This window comes from Aulonocara stuartgranti, assembly GCF_965226115.1.
Source record: "Aulonocara stuartgranti genome assembly, chromosome: 1".
Taxonomy (NCBI): domain Eukaryota; kingdom Metazoa; phylum Chordata; class Actinopteri; order Cichliformes; family Cichlidae; genus Aulonocara; species Aulonocara stuartgranti.
The window spans coordinates 36,217,044-36,245,000 of NC_138939.1; the positions used below are offsets into that span (position 1 = coordinate 36,217,044).

At 40.9% G+C, this 27,957-nt stretch overlaps 2 protein-coding genes across 5 annotated transcripts in view; both read right to left on the bottom strand.

Annotated features, from left to right (window-relative positions):
• LOC309694510 (sodium/potassium/calcium exchanger 1-like) lies at nucleotides 1-24,835 on the bottom strand (the record flags this gene model as incomplete). Of its 3 annotated transcripts, XM_082514657.1 has the most annotated exons (12): nucleotides 24,535-24,835; nucleotides 22,814-23,916; nucleotides 20,661-20,828; nucleotides 18,991-19,099; nucleotides 13,401-13,454; nucleotides 12,763-12,813; nucleotides 11,518-11,595; nucleotides 9,140-9,282; nucleotides 6,912-7,181; nucleotides 6,281-6,370; nucleotides 4,842-5,008; nucleotides 1-4,476 (listed from the first exon to the last, which is right to left on the bottom strand). In XM_082514657.1, the coding sequence occupies exons 2-12, from the start codon at nucleotides 23,762-23,764 to the stop codon at nucleotides 4,227-4,229; spliced, it is 2,331 nt and encodes a 776-aa protein (XP_082370783.1). In that variant the 5' UTR covers nucleotides 23,765-23,916; nucleotides 24,535-24,835. The 3 variants fall into 3 exon arrangements, with proteins under 3 accessions (XP_082370783.1, XP_082370781.1, XP_082370782.1); XM_082514655.1 differs by lacking the exons at nucleotides 11,518-11,595; nucleotides 12,763-12,813; nucleotides 13,401-13,454 and having other exon boundaries at nucleotides 24,535-24,834; XM_082514656.1 differs by lacking the exons at nucleotides 1-4,476; nucleotides 11,518-11,595; nucleotides 12,763-12,813; nucleotides 13,401-13,454 and having other exon boundaries at nucleotides 4,838-5,008; nucleotides 24,535-24,834.
• Nucleotides 24,836-27,855: 3,020 nt separating this feature from the next.
• LOC309696018 (very-long-chain (3R)-3-hydroxyacyl-CoA dehydratase-like) overlaps nucleotides 27,856-27,957 on the bottom strand; it is a 27,774-nt gene continuing 27,672 nt past the window's right edge. For both annotated transcript variants that reach the window (XM_082517056.1, XM_082517057.1), the window contains one exon: nucleotides 27,856-27,957. This exon is cut by the window's right edge and continues 1,399 nt beyond it. The gene's annotated coding sequence lies outside the window, so the exon portion shown is untranslated.

The window sequence follows — 27,957 nt, forward strand, 5'->3', positions numbered from 1 at the left end:
TTCACTGTTAAAAAAATAATTTATTGCAGCATGGAATTTTAATTTGAAATATTGATACTTTTCATTATCAATAATCCATGTTTGCATCCACTTCAATCCAACAAGAGCACAACAGGAACATCTGAAAACATCACACGGGTCAGGTTTTCTCACAGCTAAGACAGTCTGATGCGTGTCTTCCTGATACACACACACTGACTCTCTCCACCACAGTTAAGTGACACAAAAACTCTTTTTAACACTAAACATGAACAAATACTTGTCAAGTTAAATACAGAACAGGGTGTTAGGGATGATAGTTCCAGAAATACTAAACATACAAAACTGAAGTTGCATCCAGTGACTCTGATTTCCTGCAAGGTCAGTCCATACCAATACTACTAGAGTGGGTGTAATGTTTTTAAATGACCTAATGCTGTCAGCTCAGAGACTACCCATAAGCATTTGCTTATTAAAGGAAAATTCCACCAACACCAAAAAAAAAAACTAACTAAAGAAAATCTGTTAACAGAATGGGGATATATTATGATTGCTTCATGTTTGTTGAGTTAAGCAGCGTGGTGTCATTTTCAGATACTTCCAGCAGCTACAGCTAAGTTTTATACTTGCTGTGTTGGACAAATATAGACAGTCTGTATATTTCGTAAGTGTTGTTGCCACAGTAAAGAAATGACTGTTTCCTGGCCTCTGTACTGGCAGACATATCTCTATATCTATATACACTCAACAAAAATATAAACGCAACACCTTTGTTACTGCTCCCATTCCCCATGGGATGGACGTAGAGACCTAAAATTCATTCCAGATACACAATATAACCATCCCTCCCAAACAGTGGTCACAAATCAGTCCAAATGTGTGGTAGTGGGCACATCTGCCATATTGAGATAATCCATCCCACCTCACAGGTGTGCCACATCAGGATGCTGATCTGACATCATGAGTAGTGCACAGGTGTACCTCAGACTGCCCACAACAAAAGGCCACCCTGGAATGTGCAGTTTCTTGCGCTATTGGGGGTCTGGGGACCCAGAACCGGTCAGTATCTGGTGTGACCACCATTTGCCTCATGCAGTGCAACACATCGTTGCATGGAGTCTATCAGATTGTCAATTGTGGCCTGTGGAATGTTGGTCCACTCCACTTCAATGGCTGTGCGAGGTTGTTGGATATTCGTGGGAACTGGTACACGCTGTCGTATACGCCGGTCAAGCACATCCCGAACATGCTCAATGGGTGACATGTCCGGTGAGTATGCTGGCCATGCAAGAACTGGGACATTCTCAGCTGCCATCTGCCCTGAACAATGTGAACCATGATTCATCCGTGAAGCGCACACCTCTCCAACGTGCCAGACGCCATCGGATGTGAGCATTTGCCCACACAAGTCTGTTACGGCGACGAGCTGGAGTCAGGTCAAGACCCCGATGAGGACGACGTGCATGCAGTTGAGCGTCCCTGAGACGGTTTCTGACAGTTTGTGCCGAAATTGTTTGGTTGTGCAAACCAATTGTTCCAGCAGCTGTCTGGGTGGCTGGTCTCAGACGATCTTGGAGGTGAACCTGCTGGATGTGGAGGTCCTGGGCTGGTGTGGTTACACGAGGTCTGCGGTTGTGAGGCCGGTTGGATGTGCTGCCATATTCTCTGAAACGCCTGTGGAGACGGCTTATGGTTGAGAAATGAACATTCAATGCACGGGCGACAGATCTGGTTGACATTCCTGCTGTCAGCATGCCAATTGCACGCTCCCTCATTGCTTGTGGCATCTGTGGCATTTTGCTGTGAGACAAAACTGCACATTCCAGGGTGGCCTTTTGTTGTGGGCAGTCTGAGGTACACCTGTGCACTACTCATGATGTCAGATCAGCATCCTGATGTGGCACACCTGTGAGGTGGGATGGATTATCTCAATATGGCAGATGTGCCCACTACCACACATTTGGACTGATTTGTGACCACTGTTTGGGAGGGATGGTTATATTGTGTATCTGGAATGAATTTTAGGTCTCTACGTCCATCCCATGGGGAATGGGAGCAGAAACAAAGGTGTTGCGTTTATATTTTTGTTGAGTGTATATCTATATATATATATATATATATATAGTACAGTATATATATATATTAGGGGTGCAACGATACACAAAATTCACAGTTCGGTTCAATACTTTGGTGTCACGGTTCGATATTTTTTTGATACAAAAAAAATGTTCATGCCTTTTTAATTTGTCATTTATTAAAATTATAAATATATATTTTAACTCAAACGTACAGTTTTGAAATTTAATGTTGCTGAAACAACAAAGTAATAAAAAAAAATATATATCTGATTGAGAAATCACTCATCTTTGGAAAAGAGAGTTTATTACAGAGAAATGGCTCTTTCCGAAATAAAAGCTATACTATACGCTTCTTCTGGGCTATATTCTCAGCAGCATATTAAACATATCAGGTCCCCATAAGGAGAATCCTGTGCTAACGGCTGTCTAAATGACTCGGGTAAAGTTTGAAGCATGCGTGCTTGTTGTTTTTATCTGCTTCCACTTGTCTTTGCACTAGGATGATGTCGGAGTAAATGTGCAGTCATATTCGTTGTGTTTCCACTAGTGCTGTCAGCGTTAATCTCGTTGAAATGACGTTAACGCCACAACACGGCAAATCTTATTTCAATCTTATATATCTTAGTCCTGGTCTTAGCGTTAGTTATTTCCTGATTTATTCTGACATCTCTCGTCTTGTGTGCATTAGCTGTATTGATATTTTACAGTCATTGCTCCCGCGATAAGAAGTTTTTAATTATGCTTCTTCCAGCTACTCCCTCATTCACAGCAGGTCGCTACAGCAGATGGATCTGTGTGTTGGACTTCAGGATTTGTGTCTTCTCCTGGTCTTGACCTGTGATCTTTCATGTGTTAGGTAAATGTGTTTCACTACTATACAAAACTGTTGCACTTTTTGCATTTGAAGAGGATTCTTGGGGTAAAACTATTCTTAATTTGGTCATGGCTCCAAACTGGTGATTCTATAGCCCACTGTGAAAGAGGTTCAAAGTTGGCTGTTGTAATGGTTTTGAAATCAAAGACAGCCATCTCACCGCTGCTGTTATATCCTTTATCACCTACTATTGTTAGGAGTGCAACATGAAATGATGTGCTGACACCAGTACTTGAGAAAAACTAAAGATAATTTCTCTCAGCTGATATTGTGACCGCACAAATGAGGATCTAGTATGGAAACACACACATGAGAAATACCAGCCATTCATCTTGGCCAAGATTCGGCAGGTAACATCATCCAGTGTACAATCTACACTAATCAAATGTGTCTCTTAAGTTTATTAAATCCATGTTGCACAGTATGGCTAGTAATGAACTTTGAAAATGATAGTTGCAATGGTAGTTGCTTTTAAACCACAAAGAAAAATAGTTGTGACCACTTAGCTTTCTAATCACGCGCCTGCAGACTAAGCGGCTAAGTCTGATCGTTTTCCCGTTTTTCATTAAAAAACTGTTGGAAATGTTGGAAATATGGACACACAGTAGTCGGGCTTGCTTCAGTGCACTCCCAGTGGACTCCTATTGGCAACTATTAAACAATATGTTAGAAATAATCACTTCTTTGTGGGCAATAAAGTCAGATTGCTGATTACCGGCTGAACATGTGCACAAATGGATCAAATCCTGCAAGCCACACGTCCAATACCAAACACACCCTCCAAACTTGAAAGCCATGATTTAAGCTTCACATTTTCCAATCTCTTCTACTAACATTTCAATGTATCCCTGCCTGCTGTTTAATCCCACTACTCATACTAAAGCAGTAGGCGCCTAGTGGCAGTCTTTGTTCCTGCCAACAGAGGCCACGGTTGGATATCTCATTGTATTTCATACCAAAGACAGTAACATCCTAGCCCTTATTTCATTGAGTGTACATCTCTTTGCACTATATGTTGAATATATTTCACAGAGCTTAGACACTCAGTTAAAAAGGTGGAGGGTAAGACTTTATTATGAGACTGGAGCTGCTGGAAAATGTTGATTAAATGTCATTAAATGTCAGATTAAATATGTAAAACCACATTAAGCGTAGAATTTTCCTTTAATTTAGCATCTAGTGTGTGCCTGATCAGCCTTTTAACATTAGGCTCAGTTCTTTTCTCTAACAGATCCTATATTACAGTATCATTCGTGTGTGGATGTACCAAGTCTTGTGTGACGGTGCTGTTTCCCTCAGATGGAAACAGGGCAGATGAGGACACGATCCTCCAGCAGAACACTCAGGACGAGGAACACAAAGTACAGTACGAACATGGTGAGGCCCAACTTTCGGCTCATCTTCCACCGACAGGCGGCGATGGAGATAATGACAAAGAGGAGCATCAGGAAAAGCAGCACAATGGCGCAGAACAGGCCATTGGAGCTGACCATAACTGGCTCACCGTTGTGGAGCAGGGTGTATATCAACCAAGGGATCGGCAGACTAAAACCAAACAGAACAGAAGCAGAAATCAAGCTATTTACCATCACACCTTCGTAGCCCGTCTGCTACATCTTCCTTTTTTGTTTTTGTAAGAAAATATATTTTGGCCTATTTTAGCATAGCCTCTTGTAACTTTTTGATAGTGATTACAATATTGGCTTATTTGTTTACAACAATGATGCAATTGTTGACTGAAGTACAGGTACAATGGTGGATAAATTAATGCTTTATTCTAGACACAATGGATTCTGGGGGCTTTCTCCATATTATTGTAGGGTCAATACCTTACAATATAAAGCGCCTTAGGTGATTTTTGTGGTTTGGCGCTATGTAAATAAAACTGAATGGAATTAAGAGTGACTCACCCTACAGTGATGTCAAAGATGTTACTCCCCACTGAGCTGGACACTGCCATGTCACCCAAACCCTTCCGGGCCACAATCACACTGGTGATCAGGTCAGGGATAGATGTCCCAGCTGCTAAGATGGTCAGTCCCATGATCTCCTCTGAGATGCCCACAGTTTCACCCACCTGCAAACAGTAAAAGATAAAAACAAGTGTCAGAACGAGTATCCCCAACCTGGCTGTAGTTGGTTGGTAAAACTGCCCAAGTGCCACAAAGTGAGACCAAAATTTTAAACCGTGTGCCCAAATCGGTGACTAATTAACTAGTTAACATTACTCTACATTATTCCTTTTTTTCTTCATTTTTCCCCCCAACAAAGACTAAATAAAACTCAAATTACAGAAAAACCTAAATAGTCTCTCTCCAAGAATGTCTGTGAAGGTTCTCAGTCATCCAGGTCATCGTAGTCTAAGGAGCTTGGAAAGAAAAGCATCTGGACTTCTTTAAGTTTCCTTAAAGACATGTGGACATAAATGGCTTCTTTCCCTCCTCTTTCAAACCATCTGTCTTCTCTGTCCAAAATGTGAACATTGGCATCCACGAAAGAGTGACCTTTGCCATTTAGATGGAGATGAACTGCTGAGTCTTGTCCCGTGGAAGTGGCTCTTCTATGTTGTGCCATGCGTGTAGGAAGTGATTGTTTGGTCTCTCCAATGTAGAGGTCTGAGCATTCCTCGCTATACTGTACAGCATACACTACGTTGTTAAGTTTGTGTTTGGGAGTTTGTCTTTGGGATGAACCAGTTTTCGTCTCAGTGTGTGGCTGGGTCTGAAGTACACTGGGAGAGGAGTCTCTCTGTCTTTCTGTGCACCCCTGGACCTCTTGTAGTAATGCTGCTTTAAAAAAACAAAAACAAAAACACTCACTGGAAGTCTCATTTTGTCCGATTTTATTCTGAGGCTGCCATTTCAAGAGGCCAGAACCCAGAGAACAAACAGCATTATGGAAAAGCCCATAATCTCCCAATTTAAACCAATTTTTAAAAATCATGGGGTTGTGCACTGTGCATTCATGCCTGAGGATCAGGCTGTAAATTCCACTATAATGTCCAGAAGAGCGAGAACTTTCATAGCCCAGACCTCAACTGCGGTGCAAGCACAATGAGATGACCTTTAAGGAGAAATTGGGCAAAATTATGTTTTTTTCTTGCACAAGGTAAAACGAGACAAATAAAAGACAAAACTTTCTATAAAACTAGGACAGTCTCACTGTCTCTATGTTATGCTCTCACTATCTTTATGTTAAACTAACCGCACTAACTGCAGAAGCATCACCTGAAAGTATCATTGACATCACTCAGGGCCGACTACTCTGAGACATGTAGGAAAGTAGTCTGCCAGGGTCCTTATCAGTGTGAATAAAAGACCAACATAACATGTGTTAAGACTCCACCAACCTGATGAGCCCACCACACCATCAGGTAGGAGAAAGCACCAATCCAGATGATGGAGCCTATGAAGGTGATGGCAAAGTATCTCCTGGATGCCTGAAAAGCACCAGAGCCATTCACATTACATGTTCAAAAACATTATGACACCTGGGAACAGAGACTTAGATCCTGAAACTACAAAAAATAAAAAATTAATCCAATGTAATCCATTGTAAATGATAGCATCTGATCCATACAATTCACTCACTGCAGTCGGTTCTATCTGTCTGTTAGCATTCACAGTTTTCTAGATATTTTCAAGTTTTGTGTGTCGGTAGATACCAAAAACAGCTCAAGATGAATTAATTTTGGTGAAAATCAGATCAAAGTAACACCAAATGTGAAAATCAGTAAAAACTTTATATTACCTGTAGGTTAGCTAAGCATTTCACCTTGGCCATTATTGTTAGTGCCCACGGTCAAAATCACATATTGCATGAATATGTCTTAAACTATCAAGTTTGTACAGCTTACAGAAGCCAAGTTTTCAGCCAATTCTGTTCCAATCCCATGGGTAAAGATAATAAAATACATCATTTTAGTATGTAAAGCTTTAAGGTCATAGGTCATAATGATAATGATGATGAGGGCTGTTCACCAGGTTGCGGACATCAGGCAGGGTGAGCCACAGCGGGAACACGATGGGCAGCAGGAACAGATATGTCGCCTGCTTGCGCCTGGTTTCAGGCCACCCTAAAGACAATGGTTGGTTCTCCTCCTCCTCTTCTTCCTCCTTTTCTTCTTCCTCCTTGTCTTCATTGTCGCCATCATCTTCACTCTCGCTCGAGTCACTGCTTTCTTCATCACCACTCTCATCCTCAGCGCTGCCCTCAGAGCCCCCTGATCCACCTGCTGATGCTGCTGCTGCCTGTAGGAGAAGGAACAGAGTGAGTCAAACCCCCTGACTCACTGCACACAACGAAGCGGGAACCACATAAAAGATGCATTAGATTTATTATTTAGTATTTAATATTTCAGGGCTGGTTTAGGTCTTGGTGAATTGATGATTTTACATGAGAATTTTTTTAGGTACATTTCACAAATTAGCTGTTTTTTTTTTATTATTTGAGGACTTCACTGTTATTTATGTGTATGAACTTGTGACTTTTTGTTTTGAAAGTCTTGAAACGTCCAGTCTTGGATGAGTCTACTTCTACTACCAGTCTACTACTGGTTTATTTTCTAATGAGATTGAGCAATGGAGACCTTTCACCAGCTGATGGTACTGACAGATCTATCTCCTGAGCACAACAGTCCTGGAGGATAAGACAGGGTTTCAGCTCTGGAGCTCTTCCAGTGATCATCATGGCAAATGTGAGCTCACAGTTGATGTGTATCCTGGAGTGCTGCAGCAAGATATTGACACACTCACATTTTCCAGACCCCACTGTGACCGTACATGGTTTCAGTACTTTTGGGCGACAGAGACGTTACTCTGAGTGGTAACAAGAAATGTGAAGGGACTGCACCAGTTACAGCAGCATAATCCTGGACATGTTACAGAGAAGGAACATATCCCTATATTGTCAGAGCTTTACTTATTAAGCCCCCCTTATTATCTTAGCTCTTCACTTTTTTCTTCTATTTAAATTAGCTCTATTTTTATTTTGCGCCTTTTCTTTTTACCTTTGTGAGCTATTTTGCTTTGTGATATTGTATTTACTTCACTGAGCGAGGTTCTTTTAGTTTGTAGTGTTAGTTTGCTTATAACACAGTAATTTCCCAACTTTTAGGATAGATTAAGTATATCTTACTTTGTTATTTGTTAATATCTTACTATAATACTTTGTTAATATTCTGCAACATTACTGCCACTCCTTTTTAATTTTTTTATGTATACATGAACAATAAATTAACAAAAAGTATAAGCTAGTGTGCTTGTGTTAGGCCCTCCATCATTCTTCAACACTGCATGTTATCCAACCTCCTCACAGCCTTGTTCACAGCTTCTGGCTTTGGCGATGTGGTTTTCAAAAAGTGCTGGCAGCTGATATATACAGGCCTCCATGCAAAGTGTGATCTGAGGTCAGTATGCCAGAAAACTGAGGTGACACTAAACTGACAGAAAGCAACTTGTGTGGGTGTTAACGGTTACTTTCATTTCTCAATTGATGTGTTTGTTAAAGATTATACATTCTTGTCATTTTCAAGCTTTATTTTGAACTGTACCACATAACCAAAATGTAATATGTTAGGAAAGAAGAACACATACTAGAAACAAATATGAAGCAAGCCAAAACCTCTTAAATTAGTTTGAAAATGTGCAGATTGAAGCCAACGCTCTTACCATCTTTCCTTCAATTTTACTAATACACCATGTGCTTAAGTATATTCCTTGGGTGCATTTTCAAAATACATTATGCCAGGAATAATTAGAGGCCAATTTAAAATCTGAAGATTCAAAATCAAGTAAGAAACATAGTTAAAGTCATAGCTTTCTGTCTCCAGGTCTGTTGAAAAGATAAAGAAGCAGAAATATGAATTTGAAGCTAATCTATTCAAATCTAGGGAGACAGTAATGCCATCTTCACATGCTCATCACGCCTGTTATTTCCCAGGCTTCACATTGCAATTAACATCTGACTGCATTCCAGTGCTTCGCAATTCGCATGGAGGATACAGATGCTGCTAGGTTTTCATCAGTTTCCTTGACAACTTAACTAGTTTCTTTTGGCAACATGACAACAGCTAAAGAAACACGTGCGTTCATATTAAGATGAAACGTGTATTATCACGACTTTTAAAACTATAGGATCAAAGTTGTTAAAATCTCCACTTTCCTCACTTCTGTGGCAAACTGCACAGTGAGCTGAAATCTTCTCGTACCTTCGATTCGTCCGGTCGGTCAGATGTTTCCTGAGTTGTCTCTTCTGCCTTTGGAGGCTGTGAGGTGGACGGCTCAGCAGTAGCTGCTCCCTCTGATGCACCGGCAGCAGCTGGCTGCTCAGACTTTGGCTTTTGATCTGGATCTTAAAGAAGAGGAAAACCACACGGAGTAATATAGATAAAAATATGAATTTTAACCTGCTTTTCAAACACTGCAGATTTTAAATATCCCATAGCCATTTTAGATAAAACAGTTTCACTGCATCTTTTTACAAACAGGACACATCAACCTCACTTAAATGTTTAGTGACTTTATGCTTTTACTTTGACCTTTTCACTGTCTTCTTTGTCTACCTGCCACTCTGACTTTTCCTTTGATTTTATTTTGAAAGGGCAAAGATGTCTTTTAGTTTGTTCTTTGTATGCAGCAGTGTTTCCCCATATCTAACTGAACACAACTGAACAGAGTCACTTTTGGATGATGTAATAACCCTGCTGGTTTGTGTTATGGTCACCATTTTAAATCCATCACTTCAGACTGATGACTCCTCACCTTATATCAGCTAAAGTACTTTGCAGTTAGGTGATTAAAAATTCAGGTGAATTTGAATTTCCAAGCAAGTTTGCTGTATTAAAGAATTTGGAAAACTTCCGCTCACACTTATTTTTAAACGTATCTAAATATTAGAGAACTGCAGCTAATTTCACACTTAGCGAAGATAAATCACAAATTTTATGTTACACTGACAAATTATTCTGCTCTAGAGGCCAGTATGAAGTGGCAGTGGGAGTGATTGGAGTGTCTGGCAATAAACATGCTCTACTAAAGGCGGGGAAGAGAGTCACATGCACACTCATATGCATGTTAATCCTCAGGGCTCATTGATTCGGTCTTGTCGAGGCCTCTCCAGGTTCCTCACAGCCCCACTTTGCTGTGCACCTCAGACTGTCAAGCAACTCCTTACTCCACACTATGACGCACAAACATATGAACTGAGTCTGAAGAACAACCTCCTTCAACCCCAAAACTGTCTCTGATTACTGATAGAAGACCATGTGCATATGTGCACTCGCAATATCACAATAAATGTCAAAGCACAAGTCACTACAATATTAATCAACAGTACAACTATTAAAATAATAACTTTCTTCATCTGAATATTCACACAATTAATTACAAATTAAACATCCTTTGGATCCTTTTATGCAGCCTGATATTAACTTTTTAAATTAGAAGATGAGAATAAATTTAATCCAATTACTTTGTCTCATGCACAGCTCCTCCTACAGGAGCTGCTCAGCTCAAGTAACCAAAGCCATGAAGCTCCCAGAGCACAGTGTTTGTGCTGATGTTAATACCAGAGGAGGTTTGGAATTCTGAAGTTAGTGAATGAGCAGAGTGTTTGTGACTTTTACACATGCACTTGATGACCCCGCTCTGTAACTTTACATCATCTATTTCCAGGTTCAAACTCTTCTTCGGTTCCTAAACAAGCACTGTGACAACAATGAGATTTTATCTTCAATAAAAATGATCAGCATCACTGCTATCCCAGCTGTTACAATAAAGTTTAACATCACGGCATCCCTGAAAAAGATGATTTATGAGGTTTAATTGACTCAGAAGCAGTAAGTTAGAGTGCTGGTTTCCATCTAAAGACCTGGAAGCAGGGTCTATACTTTATCACTTGACAAGCAGATGGTATTGCTTACAGCTGATCGTGGAATATCTAGGAGGGAAGAAATTTCACAAAGAGAGTTTTTGCTGTGGAGGTACCCTATTAAAACACCAGGCTCATATTCTGTAAGCTCTTTAGAAAGATCCATTCTTTCACCCGTTTGAGCTAATAGCACAAAAAATGGGAAAAGTAAACTGAGCCTAATGCCAAAACATATTTAAAGTCATTTTCAATACAATGGAGTACAAAATACATAAAAACAAAACCAAAAAACACAATATGGATTATAGAGGGAGATATTTTGATATTTGATTTTTACCATCATACTGAGACTAAATTTTATCCCATGTGATTTAAAATATGATTTTTTTTTTTTATCTCAGTCTTTATGCAAAACTGGGCTAACACACATCACAAGCGTACCTCTCAGACAGATGCCAAAAATAACTGATATGTGTTCTGTACTGTTGCATTACAATACAAAATTACGCAATGTTATGACAGAGGATTGTAGGTAAAAATGGCCAGAGAAATACAAGCGCTTCAACATATAAATCAGATGTTGTTGGAAATCCGGGTTATGTTTCGAAATCATGTAACAAAACTATGCATTTAGTCAAACAAAATACTGATGGCACTGGAACACACCCACAGGAAGTATGCTTTCAGGAAAGGCGTTTCATCGCACAAACGACTCACCTTCGCTGCAGCGGTGATGGGACTTGCTCTGCAGTTTGCCCGTCATCGGGACATTCATAGGCTTTACTTTGTTCTTCGCTGCAGTTAAAAGAATCATTGCTCAAACAAATCTCATGTGAAGCCTGTTCTTCTACAACCAGCTTTAACAATAACATGACCTGATAAACACACACTGACCAGCATTTAGGAGTAAAGATCCAATCCAATCCAGTGCAAACGTGAGAACAGGTACAATTACTGGTACCTATGCTAAAATGTGAACCTTACTTACGACTCATTTGAAGCTGTTTATCACCACCAAGCTTTTATCTACTCTAGAGCCTGACTAAGATAAGATTTTTCAGGCCAATACAGATATCTGATTATTTACCATTCCAATGTTCCCAGTCTTTAAGGACATTTTTTTGTTTGTTTGTAATTTATTGTTTACATTCCACATGCCTTGGCTTGGTTTATGTGGTTGTTGGGTTTATACTGTTATGGAAGTTGAAGAGTGCCCTCTGGTGGAACATCAGCGCTCATAAGTCCTACCAGAAGTAACCCTTGAAACTCCTGTTTCTGTCTGTGAAGGTTCTCAGTCATCCAGGTCATCGTAGTCACAGGAGCTTCTGTACTGTGCAATTTCTGTCAAATTTCAGGCCCCCCCAAAATGACTGGGTGTGCTTCAGAAGTTAGTCAGGGTAGTCTTTGCCTATGCAGCTACCCTTGGAAAAACCTGGAAACTATTCTAAGATTGTCAAACCATGTATTTATTGATACACACTGCAGCGTCCAATAAATGTGATTTTTATTAATTGGACCCCAAAAAGTTGTTTGTGTTCATTTTCTCAGTGGGAGAAATGTTTCCTCATTCATCCAAGTGATTTCTTCAGTTTCAGCTGACTGCGGGTTTCCCCTACCTTATAAACAGTACATTTGCATAATGACTGAACCCAGCAACAATGGGCTGTGAGGTCAGTTTCTTGATCAATAATATGCAAATTGTCTAATACATAATATCAGCCAATGACACTAGTCTACAGATAAATTAGTCATGTTCTTTACAAACAGCCAGAGTGTGCCAAAAGGTCAACGATTCTCACAGCTTTCTGACGGACACACAAACATGCAACCATCCAATGCATGCATAGCGGTCAAAAATGTGTTCTGTAATAGCAGACCAGACTGAACACAACAGCAACAACAACAACCACAAGAACAACTAGTGCAGAAACAACACAACAGCAATGATGTTTTTCACCTTACCTTTCCTCTGTACTGGCCCCTCCCCTCTAACATCACCATTAAAAGATGTTTCTGATTGGCAGACATTCACAACACACATTATCAGTCTGACTCCTTAATTACTTTTTTCTTTTTGACATCAAAGGTGAAAAATTAGCTCATTCTCCAAACCGCGACACAAAAACACCCACATATTCTTGGTATGCACATACTGTCTGTGTGAATAGGTATTGGTTAAAACAGCTGAGACCTGCTGAAGCCTGGATATGACCTCTGTGGTTTCCTGTGGTATCTGCCTAACTTAGATTGGGTTAGATGGACCTGCTGACATGATATGTCGGAGTCATCTGGAGTCATCTCCAACTCAGTGGCTAATCCATTCCTGGCCTTGAGCCCCACTGTTGTTCTAAACATTATTCTGTTCAGCGGTGAATTGTCTCGTATGTCAGGTTTGTATTAGCCAGGCTAACAGATGAGGACCAAAAGTTTAACATGCCCATGTTGAGTGACTGTGATGAGTTCCAGAAAGTTTGACTTCAAAACATAGATAAGCAACACAACTAAGCAGGAAATCTGAAGTTTGATCCACAAACAAATACACAAAAAAATTAAAGACAACAAACGCTTCAAACCAGGCAACAACTTTTTGTAACTCTTACCTCTTCTGACTTTTCTGGGGCCAGGGGTTTTAACGGCCCCTCTAAGAACTGCTTCTACGATGGAAACCACAGACATGGTTGTAACTTCAGGGCCAGAGAAAGGCGTTCAGAAGCGGAGACAGGGACTGCTGCAGAGAGGCCAAGTACAGGTTCACTAAAGAAGTGGACATTGCTAAACATCAGCACTCTGAGAAGATGCAGCAGCAGATCTCAGAGAATGACTCGGCCTCTGTGTGGAAAGGTTTTAGGAATATCACAAACTACAAGCCTAAAACCCCCCACTCCACTGATGACTTGCTCTTGGCCAACACCCTTAACGACTTTTACTGCCGTTTTGACGAGCCATCAGGCAGCCTTCACACCTCCAACGGCCCCAACAATAGAGGCAATTTGGACACTAATTCCCCCACCTCTCCCCCCTCCATAGAGCCATCACCACCTTCAAACTGTTCACCTACAACACCCCCCTCCTCACCCCACACATAATAGGATTTCACACCACCTCCTCCCACCACAACTCTTCATATTCATGAAGCAGATGTGAGGAAGCAGTTTAAGAGTCTGAATGCTCGAAAAGCTCCCGGCCCAGACGGTGTGTCTCCTGCCACCCTCAGACACTGTGCAAACGAGCTGGCCCCAGTGTTTTCTGGCATTTTCAACTCCTCACTGCAGGCATGTCATGTGCCTGCCTGCTTCAAGTCCTCTACCATAATCCCTGTCCCCAAGAAACCTAGGATCACTGGACTAAATGACTACAGACCCGTGGCTCTGACATCTGTGGTCATGAAGTCATTTGAGCACCTAGTTCTCTCCCATCTCAAGACCCTCACGGCCCCCCTCCTGGACCCCCTGCAGTTTGCATACAGAGCCAACAGGTCTGTAGATGATGCCATCAACATGGCCCTACACTTCATCCTGCAGCATCTGGACTCCCCAGGAACCTACGCCAGGATCCTGTTTGTGGACTTCAGCTCTGCCTTCAACACCATCCTTCCAGACCATCTCCAAGGCAAGCTTTCCCAGATGAATGTGCCTGATCCCATCTGCCGGTGGATCACTGACTTCCTGACGGACAGGAAGCAGCATGTGAGGCTGGGAAAGAATGTCTCGGACTCTCGGACCATCAGCACCGGCTCCCCTCAGGGCTGTGTTCTTTCTCCTCTGCTCTTCTCCCTGTACACCAACTGCTGCACCTCCACCCACCAGTCTGTCAAGCTAATCAAGTTTGCAGATGACACCACCGTTATTGGGCTCATCTCGGACGGGGATGAGTCTGCCTACAGGAGGGAGGTTGAACGTCTGGTGTCTTGGTGCAGCCACAACAACCTGGTGCTGAATGCCCAGAAGACAGTGGAGATTATTGTGGACTTCAGGAAGCACACAGCCCCACTCCCCCCCATCATCCTGACTGACACCCCCATCACCTCTGTGGACTCATTCCGCTTCCTGGGTACCACCATCACTCAGGACCTGAAGTGGGAGCCCACCATCACCTCCGTCATCAAGAAAGCCCAGCAGAGGATGTACTTCCTGAGGCAGCTGAAGAAATTCAACCTGCCAACACGGACGATGATGCAATTCTACACCGCAATCATCGAGTCCATCCTCACCTCCTCCATCACCGTGTGGTACGCTGGAGCCACTATCAGGGACAAACAGAGACTGCAGCGTGTTGTGCGCTCTGCTGAGAAGGTGATTGGCTGCAGACTCCCATCTCTGCAGGACCTGTACACCTCCAGGACACTGCGGCGTGCAGCTCGGATCTCAGCTGACCCTTCTCACCCTGGATACAGTCTGTTTGACCTGCTCCCCTCAGGCAGGAGGCTCCGGTCCATTCGCACCAGAACCTCTCGCCATAAGAACAGTTTCTTCCCCTCTGCTGTTGGACACATGAACAATAAACGTACGACTGTTCCCACCACTAACACATGACCCTACGCTGTGTCACTGCATCATTCCATGTTTTGGCACTGATCACCACCTGCACTCATGTATATATCTTTCTACGTAGCACTTTTAATTCTTATTCTCATGTATATATCTCATGTATATCTCATGCATATATCTTTCTACGTAGCACTTTTAATTCTTATTCTTACTTTTATTTTTTCATGTCTATTTAAGCGCAATTTATGACAGTATGTTTGCACTGAAGCACCGCAGCAATTTCCTAATGTTGTAAACCTGCTCAACATTTGGCAATAAAACCCTTTCTGATTCTGATTCTGATTTCAATTTGACTGACAGTTTTCAGGTTCATGGTGCAGTAAATGTTTCATAGTAACAAAAATAATATCTCTGCATGGTAGTAACAGGCTCAGGTTAAACGCTGTCACACATAACTGCTTATCAAAAAACAGTTTGAGCTGGTCTCAAAATAACTGGCAACTTGTGAGCATTTTAGAAGTCAGAATTAGAGTCACATTCATTTTCCTTTTACAGCTGAGTACACCGCATAAAGATTGGCTAAAATTTGCAAGACTGCAAACTTGGAAATGTAATGTGTGTGTTTTACAATTTATTTTTGTAATTCATAAAGTAAGTATCATTTTTTATTGGTTTGAACTATTCTAAAGATACATTGATTTTATTAAATTCTTAATAATCAATCAATACACTACTTTATTTCAGTTTTACACACATATACATTATTATATAGAGTATTATACTGTACTTATACTCAATGTTCCCTCTAAGCTGCGCGCGTGCGCAATTGCGCACTGCTGGCACGGTGTTTTAGCTAGCAAAGTGGCATGGCTGATGTGGAGTGAAGCCACGTTAATGACAACGTGTACAACCATTGGAGATGTGAGCAGGACAGACGGGACAATTGACGGAAAAAGTGTGGACTTTATACCAGTTTTTAAATTGTGTTGATAGGCCACATTAAACCAGAATTATGATAAAAAAATATGTGCAATGTTTGGTTTTCTTCCTGAATACTATCGTGGTTTATATTTACTGCATCAAATTTGATGCAGAACAGCTGATTGTTCTGTAAATAGTTTGAAATGTTTATTTTAAAAAACGCTTCGGCTGCATTTTTAGGTAAACGGCTGCAAAAAACTTGTTGTTTGCATAACTCAGTTACTTTTTTTGAAGAAGTAACTATGTAATTAATTGCCCAACATTATATACTGTATTTTGCAGACAGAGTTACAGGACTCTCTCCCAGACCACAGACTCATACTAATAATACAAGTCAGAGCTTTACAAAAAAGAAAGAAAGAAGAAAGTTGTTTTTTCAGAATTGGAGTTCAAGTTATTTTTTACTTCCAATAGTGTTAACATACTACACAGGTCATGAACAAGATTTTTTTACATTTTCATTGTAAGTGGGCTAAAGCAGTTAATTAAAAGTAGTCTAACATAAATGTAAATGCTGTAATTTGATTATTTTAATAAACCATGTGACTTGGATCGATTCCATGCTGGCGTGACCACAGTGCACACATCTGCTGTTGCTCACAGTGGTCCAAGGGACCGCTCAGGGAGTTTGTGCGTTCGCTCAGACACATGAAAAATTAGAGGGAACATTGCTTGTACTATGCTAAGAAAATGGAAGACATCATTCATGGGTTTTCCTCTTCTGCTAATATAATTGTAATCGGTATACATAAAGGTTGATTAAGGGTCTGAAGTTTGATCCATGCAACTGCCATGGCTTGTCAAGTTTTCTTACATTGTCCAATTCTGTCATTGCAAATTTGGTGACATTGTTAGCAAGAATACTTTAAATCAGATGCCCTGCAGTCATTGTCCACACTGTAACAGACAGCCTTGTGAGGAACATTAGAAGCCACAAACTCAAGTCAAATCCTGGAAAGTAAGAAAGTCTAGCTACAACCTGACAGTCCAAAAACGTCTTCTTTGATGTGTAACTTTTTGTGTGGCATTACTATTGTGGAATTATTATAATTTAACTTTTTAATCCTCCAGGAACGCTGTCCTTAATATTGTTTAAATTTAACAAAAGAATGAAAAAAATCAATTAAATACCACTCCCTAATACAGCAGAAGTTTCTGAATTAGAAAGATGTAACTTCACATTGTTCTGATGTAGTGAATGAAACCTAATAGATCAGCTGAAATAACGGATAAGTCAGATTCCTTTATGTCGGACCAAAGCCTTCTCTTCTGCTGTCAGCACAAATACAGAAATACACTGCAGCACACTTGCTGCACTGAAACCAGTTGCTCCACAAATGAACTGTATGCAAAAAATCACGGGTCTATTTATCTGGAAATCACTCATGTTTAGGGTTAGGGTTGCGTACTGCAGTCCAGCTGCAAGGAGCCGGTCTCTGCTTCCACAGAGATAAAGCGCTCGGCTTGCTAGCATGCTGGCTCTTATCCAGCTTTTATTACCCTGTATTGAAAAGCTGATTAAGGATCAACAGTGGCTCAGTGCTTTGAGTTAGGGAACAGCACACCGGTGAGTTCGAGGACAGACTGAAGGTCGTTGCGGTTCATCACGCGACACTGACTCAGAGAAAGGGACAGGAGGGATACAGCTGAGTCACTGGCAACTTTGCAACAAGCTGGAACATTTAATCGATCAACAGGATTTCACTTGGTTTTTTATTTATTATTTTTAATTACAGTCCATGAGCGAGTGTGAGAAGACTTTGCTTTGGTCATTAAGCACCACTTTCCTTCATTTCCTTCATTAATTACAGCTTTTTTTTCTTATGCATGATAATGATTTATTTAAGCCTTCTAAGCATTTATAAGAAGCTTATAGGCCTTTAATAAATGTCAAGAAAACTGTAAAGAAGCTGTAAGCAGATTTAACTATTTGTTAATTAATTTAACTTCTCCTGAATGGAAGGTGCAGCATCAGGTACAGAAGTAAGAAAAAATATTAAATCTAATTACAGACAAATTTATTAGGGAACTGATAATGAAAGTAATCATTAGTGAGGTCCTGCTGTCTCCAACGGATGATCTGATATCCTCGTGTTGGTGTTGTTCCCAGACCATCATGAAAATGTTGTTCCAGGTTCAACATTGCAAGTGACCAATCACATTGTTGTGACGTTATTCCTTTGCGCGCCAAGCCATTCGTGCATTTATGAAATTCCAATGTTGCAAGGACAATATCAATTCTGCTTACTGTTTATTAAAGGGTTACGGTTAGGGTTAGGGTCAGGGTCCGTTGATCGGCGGACAGAGGCGGTTTCACGCAGCTTAAGTACAGTTTTTTGTTTTACGCCGGTTTTTCCCGAAGTCGCAAAGGTATGATGTCACAACATTCTGATTGGTCACTTGCAATGTTGATCCTGAAACAACATTTAGTATGATGATCTGGGAACAACACCAACACGAGGATATCAGATCAACCGTCTCCAACATCTTGCATCTTGTTTACTTATGTTAAAATGGTAAAATACTTCATCACAGAAAGTCCTTTAAAATTAAGGATCAAATTGTAGCTAAATAATGAGGTTAGAACTTTGACATTTACACATACATATTTGGTTGTTGACCCAAATATGTATGTTGAACCAGTTTTTAATGAGCACTGTGCATTTTTAATTTCTAATTTTGCTGCAGACGTGATATTATCACCCGAGAAAACATTGGTTACCTTCTCCCAGAGGGTCCAATGTGTGAATCATCAGCTGGAAGATGGTGCTCCGAAGCGAGGTGTTGTGTAGGGAGGCTGAGCTGCCTCCTCGCTGCAGGGCTGGACGCACCTACAGGACAACAGGCACCTAGTCAGAACTAAAGCATTTAACCTTAGGGAACCTTTAATAATACTAACCAGTGCAGACCAGTGAGAATCAAAAAGGTGTTTTGCTTTTGTTAGAGCAGCCATTTTGACAAGGTATTGCAAGGAGAAAAACAGGTATAATTAATAACGTCAACTATGGCTATGATCCAGTTAGAGGAACCAGGGTCCTGGTACTACACATAAATGGAATGGGTTTAAAACATTAAATACAACAGGACTGTAAATGACACCTGAGCGTACCCTACACTGACATGCCAAAATGGCTGGCATGAAATGGGTAACAATTATTGTCAAATGTTACAGGCTAACACTGTCATCTCACTCTAGAGTTTTATTGCTGAAAACAATAATAAAGGTAACAATATGTACAGGCTGTTTTGCCAATGTCACTATCTTGCCTTGTGATAAACACCTTTAAGAATTGGACAATAAAAACAAAAGGGAGAGAAGGACTAGTGCCTGATGGACCTCAATATCTACCCCAAAAATCAAATAACAAACTGTCTCATCAGATGACTTCTGACTTTTGTTTCAAACGTTGAAGGGCCAAAAACAGTCAATGAAAGTGTGAGGAACAGATTAACCAACATGTTTCTCTGCTTTAACGCAAGATGCTAACATTAGCATGTCCAGCTAACTAGCTTACCATAGTAGCAAGCCAGGCCAAGTAAGTCTGATAATTTTAATTTGTGTAAATTCAAGTAACAAGTTCACTAGGTTATTAATTATTAAAGAACTTATGCTATTATATCAGAGTTTGTGTGTATGCTAACAATACATATACATATAAAATAAACCAAACCTACAGATTTTAAAAGTAAATCTAACACTTAAATGCTACTACAACAGCTACAACAGGAAGAGCCTTACACTCCTTGTGTAGATAAAATATCTGCTGATCCTTTACGATCTTATTCCATTATGAGCTGATGCATCCCTCCATTAATTCATCTGAAAGTAAATATTAATTTTTGCTTTGAAATTAAGGAAGTCACACTGCAGTTTAACTGGAGATTTAGCCAACAAATAACATAAGCTTTATATAAAAGCTTTAAGGGCCATTGTGGCATCACCCAGTTGTCCCATTACCATATTAGTGTTTCCAGGCCAGATTGAAGTGATGGAGTGGCCAAGGAACACTGCATGCTTATGTGGTATTGACTTTTTTTTCACAGCATGGGGTCACTAACAAGCTAGTCTGTTTTGTCATCTTTTTGGACTGTAATTTAAACCATAATTTACAAATTGAACATCATTTTATATTCAGTAAGAACTGAAAATAATGACTGACACCATAAACTCAACATTTAAGTGCTTACTGATGTCCTTTAAAAAGTGATCATTAGAGTTGTTTTGCCAGACATCTATATAACTGGACATCCTTTTTTGCAACTGGGGAGTTCACCCTCTACTGGCCAATAGAAAGACTAGATTTAAGTATTTCACTGTATTTAATTTTTCAGAGCTGGGGCTTTGTTAATCCTTCATATGGTCTAAACCAACAAAAGGTTTGTTTTTCAAACCTTGAGTCTTGTCTTGTCATCTTGTGAGTCTGGCAGCAGTTTGCTGCTTTGAGGGCTGCTTGGAGGTTGTACAGGTTCTGGTTTGGATTTTTCTTCAACTTTTGGCGCAGCAACTGGAGCAGCTGGAGCAGCAGCAGCAGGTGGTGGAGGTGGTGGTGCTTCACTTTCCTATAGTGAGGCAGTTTAACAGCAGTTCAGGTTACCAGTAGTTCGAGTTACCTCACACGTATACATTCAAGCATATGAACAGCGGAGATTGCTTTGGCAATTTGATTGGTCTGTATTTGCATGTGTTATTGCTCTTAATTGGTTCTGTGAAGCACTTTGACATACCTCTGGTTTTTAAATGTGCTATATAAATAACATTGTATTGTATTGTAATGTACTGTAGAAACTCAGTCTAAACTCAGTCATAGGAGTAGACATGCAAAGTGATGAATTGACATGGTTCCAGCTGTAGTCTTGAGACAGGTCAAGAATTCCAGGTTAATCCTTTACAAAAGACAGTAGTAAGCCCCTAATCTAGTTAAAAGTCCAGCCAGCATGAGTTTTTCACCATCAGCAGAAGAGTAAGTCACAACCCTTAAGCCTTGAGGCTGATCCTTTTTAAATCTCCAGTTTCAACAACTGCATTATTCCTACTGATACACAGCTTCCACGATGAATGCTCCTAAACTGAGCTCCCAAATCTATGTATATATGTGTTTGTGTATGCAACAGGTGATATTAATGTGTTCTATTGATGAAAAGAACAAAAAGAAATGATGGTTGAGCATGTATATAAATGTGAACACCATGTACTGAAATCTGTGAAGAGGTTTTGAATTTCAGCAATTCTGACCCAGCAATGTGGCAACGCATCTCACTGCACTTGGTGTTAATACTGAAGCACATGCTGATTGCAGACATGCTTCAGGCTAATTGGCGAATCTGCTGCGGGCCCTTGAGATATTGTAATGCAGTTCTGCATGTTGATTACGGCCTCAGACATTTGCTGATCTCTCCCAGCAGCAGCGGAGCAGAGAGCTGTTCAGCCTGCAGGAAATGAACCTTTTATTCCTTTGTTTTTAAATTGTAAATGAAATGATGTCTCTATATAGTGGTATTTCAGGGCTTTGACAGAAAGACTGACACTTGCATCACTCCACCCTGTGACGCCCCATCTATGACACCTGGAGTCCTCTCTGTTCAGTACCATCAAAGGATTTTACACAAATACAGTCTTTCACCTGCTCAGAACCACAAATCACTGTCTCTCTTTCAGTGTGTCCGAGCAGGCGGCAGTCCCAACTGTGCGGAGATGAAAGGATAGAAAATATACTGTGTATACTGAAAATAAATGGATAGATAGTATCTCTGGTAACAACTGCTTAGAGAAACATCTGTTTTGGCTGCATCCATCCTTTTATGTTTGATAAATGCGTGATGAATAAAAGAAATTATTTTGTTCTCTTATTGCTGAAGCAAAAATAACTCTAACACCTGTTAACGCTTCATTCTCTCTCCTAATGTCAACAAATCTCATGAAAGAGCCAAACCCAGTGTAGCAATGTACCTCTGCACAGTGACTGACTCCATAAGCCTGTCTGAAGGCAAACCTTTAATCTTTTTTTTCTTTCTTCTATTTATTTTACCTAATTTCATGTTTCATTTCAGTGAATTGTGAGTCTTTGTAGAAATGTGCAGTTATTTATGGATGTTACTTTCTTTCATGCTTTCAACCCCCATCTCTCCTCACAGTGAGCATGAAGCCATGAACAAAAGAAGATGCTCAAGTTGCTCATGTTGAATATAATTTGACCGAAAGTGCAATAAAAGTGTCACAGCAAGTGTTCATTTGTCTAAATTTAAAGAGCAAAAAACCAAAGTGACCAAGAAAGCCTGGAAGCCTGATGGCAGGTAAGCTAGTCCAAGCAGCACACACACGCACACTGCCTTTTCTGTATTAAAAATGATTTCCAACCAATGTACTGTGTAATTATCATCTGTTAATGAACTATTCAACTAATTAATTATTTTAGCTCAGGAATTAATGATTTCACCTCTAGGCAAGACACAATTCATCAATCAGACCAAGAAATTAAAAGAAAGACAGAAAAAAGGGCAAACTGTAGCCATTGAACACCTGTTTTAAAAAAGGGACCTTTACTGACCTTCTCTGGCTCCTCTGTGGTCCACACCTTAACGATGCTCATGTGTTTGTTAAGCTGGGTCTTGACCGCCTGCTCGATCTGACTGTTGAATTTCATGAAGCTCACATAGCTGATGTAGCCCAGCACCAGCAGGATGCTCTCCCACCACAGGATCATGTTATCCAGGAAGAAGATGATAAGCATGATGAGGTCCAGGATGTAGAAATTCACGTCCCTGAACAGAGGCCACCAGGTCAGGTGCAGCATCTCCCGAGAGAAGATGGCACACATGCCGATCACAAAGAGAATGTTGAAGACGGCTGAGCCCACAATGGTGCCGATACCCACGTTGCTGTGGGAGATGAAGACCCCAATCAGGGAGGTGAAGAGCTCAGGGGCAGAGCCTCCCGCTGCCATGAATGTGGCCCCAGCCACATCATCTGAGATCTCCAGCTTGTTGGTGATGACTTCCAGCGCAGGGACGAAGAACTCATCGCAGACGATGGCCAGGGCGACAAACATGTAAACCATCCCTACAATGTGCAGGGCCACCCAGCCCTGTTGACGCTGCTCTATCGAGAACAAGTCCTCTGGGTAGTCACCCTTCCTGTGAGGTGGCTGGGTTGGGGGGTAGTGTGGAGTTGCGGTGGTCAGTGGCGGTGGAGTTGGTGGCGGTTTGGGAGGCTGGGGATCTACATAGATACACTGTTCGATATCCGTCCTGTTGACGACTTTCACCAGGGTAGCTTTAGTTTCCTCAGTCTCATTAGACGCTATCAACTCCTGGATGCTGACCTCCACATGTTCATCGCTACCCACCTCCGCTCCATCATCCGTCTGGGCGGAGGCTAGTGGCTGTGACAGCCTGGCCTTCAAAGTCAAGGTGTAGACGAAACACAGCAGCACACCTGAGATAAAGAAGAGGATGCGGCTGCACCTTAGTCTCCTCCTCTGAGGCAAGTATACGTTCATTGTCTCGACTCCAAACAGGAAGTTATGTCAGATGCATTGCTAATCCTTAGTCATGCCTGCGCTCTTATGTGGTGTGAAGAAGCCAACAGCAGACAAAAAAGCACATGTACGCACAAAGTGTGTTTCATCTTCAGCTTTGACCTGTGGAAGGACTGAAAACCAGAAAATACCTACAGCTTAAAATCACATCATGAACACGTGTGTATTTATAATGTCCCCTCTGCTTGCATACTTGCAGATATACTAAGGAAAAGTGTGTTTGTGTGTGTGCGCGCGCGCGCGTGTATCTATGTGTGTATTTGAGGGTGATAGAGGATGCAGACAGCCACCTGTTACTATGGCTACATAATCACTCAGGCTTTAGCTTCTCACATAATAGGAGTCTATTGAAAACACGTCAAACATGTTAAAGCGGCGAGAAAAAACAGGAGATCCGTCTAAATAAAATCAGTAAATACTGAGATTCCTGCTGATTGTGGCTTAAAGAGCGCACAGAAATTAGCGTGATGAAATCCGCGCGTGCTGTAAATGAAATAATACTAATAATTTATACTGCCAGATGTGCATTAACGTCAACATGTTTTTTAAAAAAACAAAACAAAAAACAAAACATGAAATCTGCGAGTGAAAGACGCGCGTTGGGGTTTAATTGAGGACAGCCCGGATTATAATGCAAGGTCGGTGTACATCATTAATCTACACTCTATCAGCAAAAAGAGCATAAATCGCAGAAAGCAGCGGTGTGAAGAGAGCAAGGACGCGGATCTTACCTGTGCGGCCGGCTGCTCGGCCCCGCGCCGCTGCGGACTGCTCCTCCAGCTGTGCGCAACGGACGCAGAGATGCTGACTCCGGTTTTTGGGGAACTACAAGGGCGCACCGCATGGCAGGGCTTGTACGAGGCTCAGCATAATGCTACTAAGAGGATAAGCAGCCAAACACCTTTCACCTTCCCTCTCACACATGAGGCTGTATCAATACGCCAACATTCAAACTGCTGCTGGGCTCGCAGGTGTAGTTTTGAGGCGAATCCTGAGACTCTGCTGCCTGTTGAATCGATGTAGAATAATGGGGCGTTCAGGGACTTGCACAGGAAGCTGGGTCCTACTTAGGGTGTGGTCAGGTGTTTTAGATAGAGAAACCGATTATTACGTGAAATTCTTATTTGCCTCACAAAGAAGAAAGCGTTATCTAAACATAAATATCCGCTTGGAATGAAACACTGCAAATAAACGCTCAAAATAATTAAACAGATGAAGTTAATAAAGCTTAATATGATTATATTATTAACTTCTGCTGGCTTAAATGCTTTTTAATTTAATTTTTAATCAACGAACTATTGCGCAGATCGGGTAAACAGCACTTAAAAGGATAATTTCACCATTCTCATTTTAATTGTTGTAAGTGTAAGCATACATCTGACGTCATCATCTTAATCCAGTTGGACTAGTAGGAATGCATTAATGTGAGCCTTCAAGCTGATCATAGTATAATATATGCAACTATAACATATCCGAAAAATGATTAAGAAGAACTGCAGAGCAAAAACAAAGAGCAATTAATGAGTGTACCATGGCTGGAATACTCTGAGCTTCCACTAGCAAAGCATGTGGATGTTAGTTAACATATTTAGCATGCTGTGTCATATTAAGTTGTTCTAGGCCCGTTATATTGTAGTTGTTAAGGATGAGTGTCATTCACCTTCTTGTTAGATTAGCAAACATGACACCAAGTGGACAGTGAGACAGTGATTTGAAGACCAACTGTGACAACACAGAGTATGCACAGTGATACTCTGCTCATTGTAACTAATAAAAACTTCTGACATGATCTACAAATTGTTAATACTGTAGTTTTGCGAAGGTACTTTAAATCTTTTTTGCAGAGGCTGAGTTTGAGTGATTGGGGCCGGATAGTGAGGACACTTTTGATCCAGGAGCAGGAGGCAGGGGGAAGCTGAAGGTGGTCCAGTTTGGGACGATCTTCAGAAAAAACAGAAAATTTGTTCAGGGAACAAAAGGTTGTTTGGAAATAATTTTTAAGCTATTTTTTTCTTAATCTTATGGGACAAGTAAATAGAAATTGAAGATTGTTTATATAGCACCAAATCACAACAATTGCTTCAAGGTGCTTTATACTGTAAGTTAAAGACCCTACAATAATATAGAGAATACCCCCTATGAGCATCCAGTTGGCAACAGTGGGAAGGAAAAACTCTCATTAACATCAAGAAACCTTCAGCATAACCAGGCCATTTGCTGCAACCAATTTAAGATATAGAGTATAGAGGACAAAAGACACACTGTGCAAGAGACCCAGAGATGAATAAGAACCAAAGATTAAATGCAGAGTGGTGTATAAACACAGAGAAACTATGTGATGTTGTACACTGACAGACATGAAAAAACCTTTTTTTTTTAAAACAACATTTAATTAAACTTAGTTGGAATAAATTTTCATAATCTTAACATCATGGTTTTGTTACTGAGTCTGCTGATGTGATTTGTTACTTTAACAAATTACACCAATTACTTTGTTCTGTCTTTTTGTTCAGCTCCTCGTTAACACACAGATGTCACCAGAAAATCACATAGCAGCAACTCATTGCATTTGGGTCAGTCAAGTCAGAATCAGAATGGGGAAGAAAGGAGATTTCAGTGACTCTGAACATGGCATGGTTATTGACACCAGACAGACTGGTCTGAGCATTTCAGAAATTGCTGATCTGCTGGGAACACAACCACCTCTAGAGTTTACAGTGAATGGTCCGAAAAATGGGAAAAAATTGAGTGGGCAGTTCTCTGGGTGAAAATGCCTTGTAGGGTTCAGGGGAGAAGGACTGTGTTGCTGTTTGCTGATAGGCAATGACGAATAAAATAACCATTCATTATGATGTTTGCAGAGGAGCAGCTCTGAAGAAACAAAACAGCGAACCTTGAAGCAACAAAAGGCCACACTGGGTGCCACTGCTGCCAGCTAAGAACAGAAAACGGAGGCAATAATTGCCACAAGCTCACCAAAATTAGACAACAGGAGACTGGAAAATTGTTTCCTGGTGTGATGAGTCTCAATTTCTGCTGGGACATACAGATGGTAGGCATGAATGAGCATCGATTAAACACCACAGGCTTACTGAGTTTTGTTGTTGAGCGTGTGTGCCCATCTTCTGATGGCTGCTTCCAGAAGGATAACACGCTGACGCTGAAATAATCTCAAACTGTTTTTTGAATATGACAGTGAGTTTATTGCACTCAGGTGGCCTCATCAAATCTCAGTCCAACAGAACTTTGAGATGTGGTGGAACTGAAGATGGACGTGCAGCCAGCAGATGCTGTCATGTCAATATGAACCAAAATGTCTGAGAATGGTTCCAGACCCTTGTTGAATCTATACCACAAAGAATTAAAGCAGTTCTGAAAGCAAACGTGTGTCAAACCTAGTACTGGCAAGATGTACCCAACACTACAAGTATACCTGCCCGGTGAGTGTATACTGTCAATGGTGGATGCTCATATTAAACACAGACTAATTTTCAACATATGTCAAAAGTAATCTATGTGAGCCAAAAGCTTGGGTTTTACACTGCTCTAAATACACTTTCCAACATTTCTTTCTTTCTCCTATTGGCTCTGTATGATCTCAGTGAGAGCATATATCCTGTGCTCTCAAGATGAAGCACAGAAGCAAACAACCAACCAACCTTTATTTGTCACATACACAATCATACAGAGTACAACATGTAGTGAAATGCTCGTGTCTGAGCTGCAGACAGGCTGCAGACGTAGCTGCGCCATTCCAGGGCTTGGTTTTTAGCATGGAGGCGTCTAGCCAGGACCCTTACTGGATACCAGGGTCTACCACAACCCTACTGATGGTTCAAACTGTTCTGTTTGTAAGGGGACAATCAGGTGAATTTTGTCTCAAAGGTACAGGAAGGAAGTTGAAACAACCAATATGGCCAAATATAAAATAAAACACGTTTTTTTTTAACCTGGAAAGGAAGTTTAACCGTTAAGGATTAACAAGTCTCTGCATGTCCTGAAGAAAGTCAGAACACAAAATACTCTCCAAAATGTGACATGACAAAGGAATCTTCAAAATAAGAATGTTTATTTCATCTTTCCCCTCCCCAAACACTGTGAAGAAACAAAACTTATAAAAAGGTCCAGCACCGGCCTGAATTTGCCGGCATGAG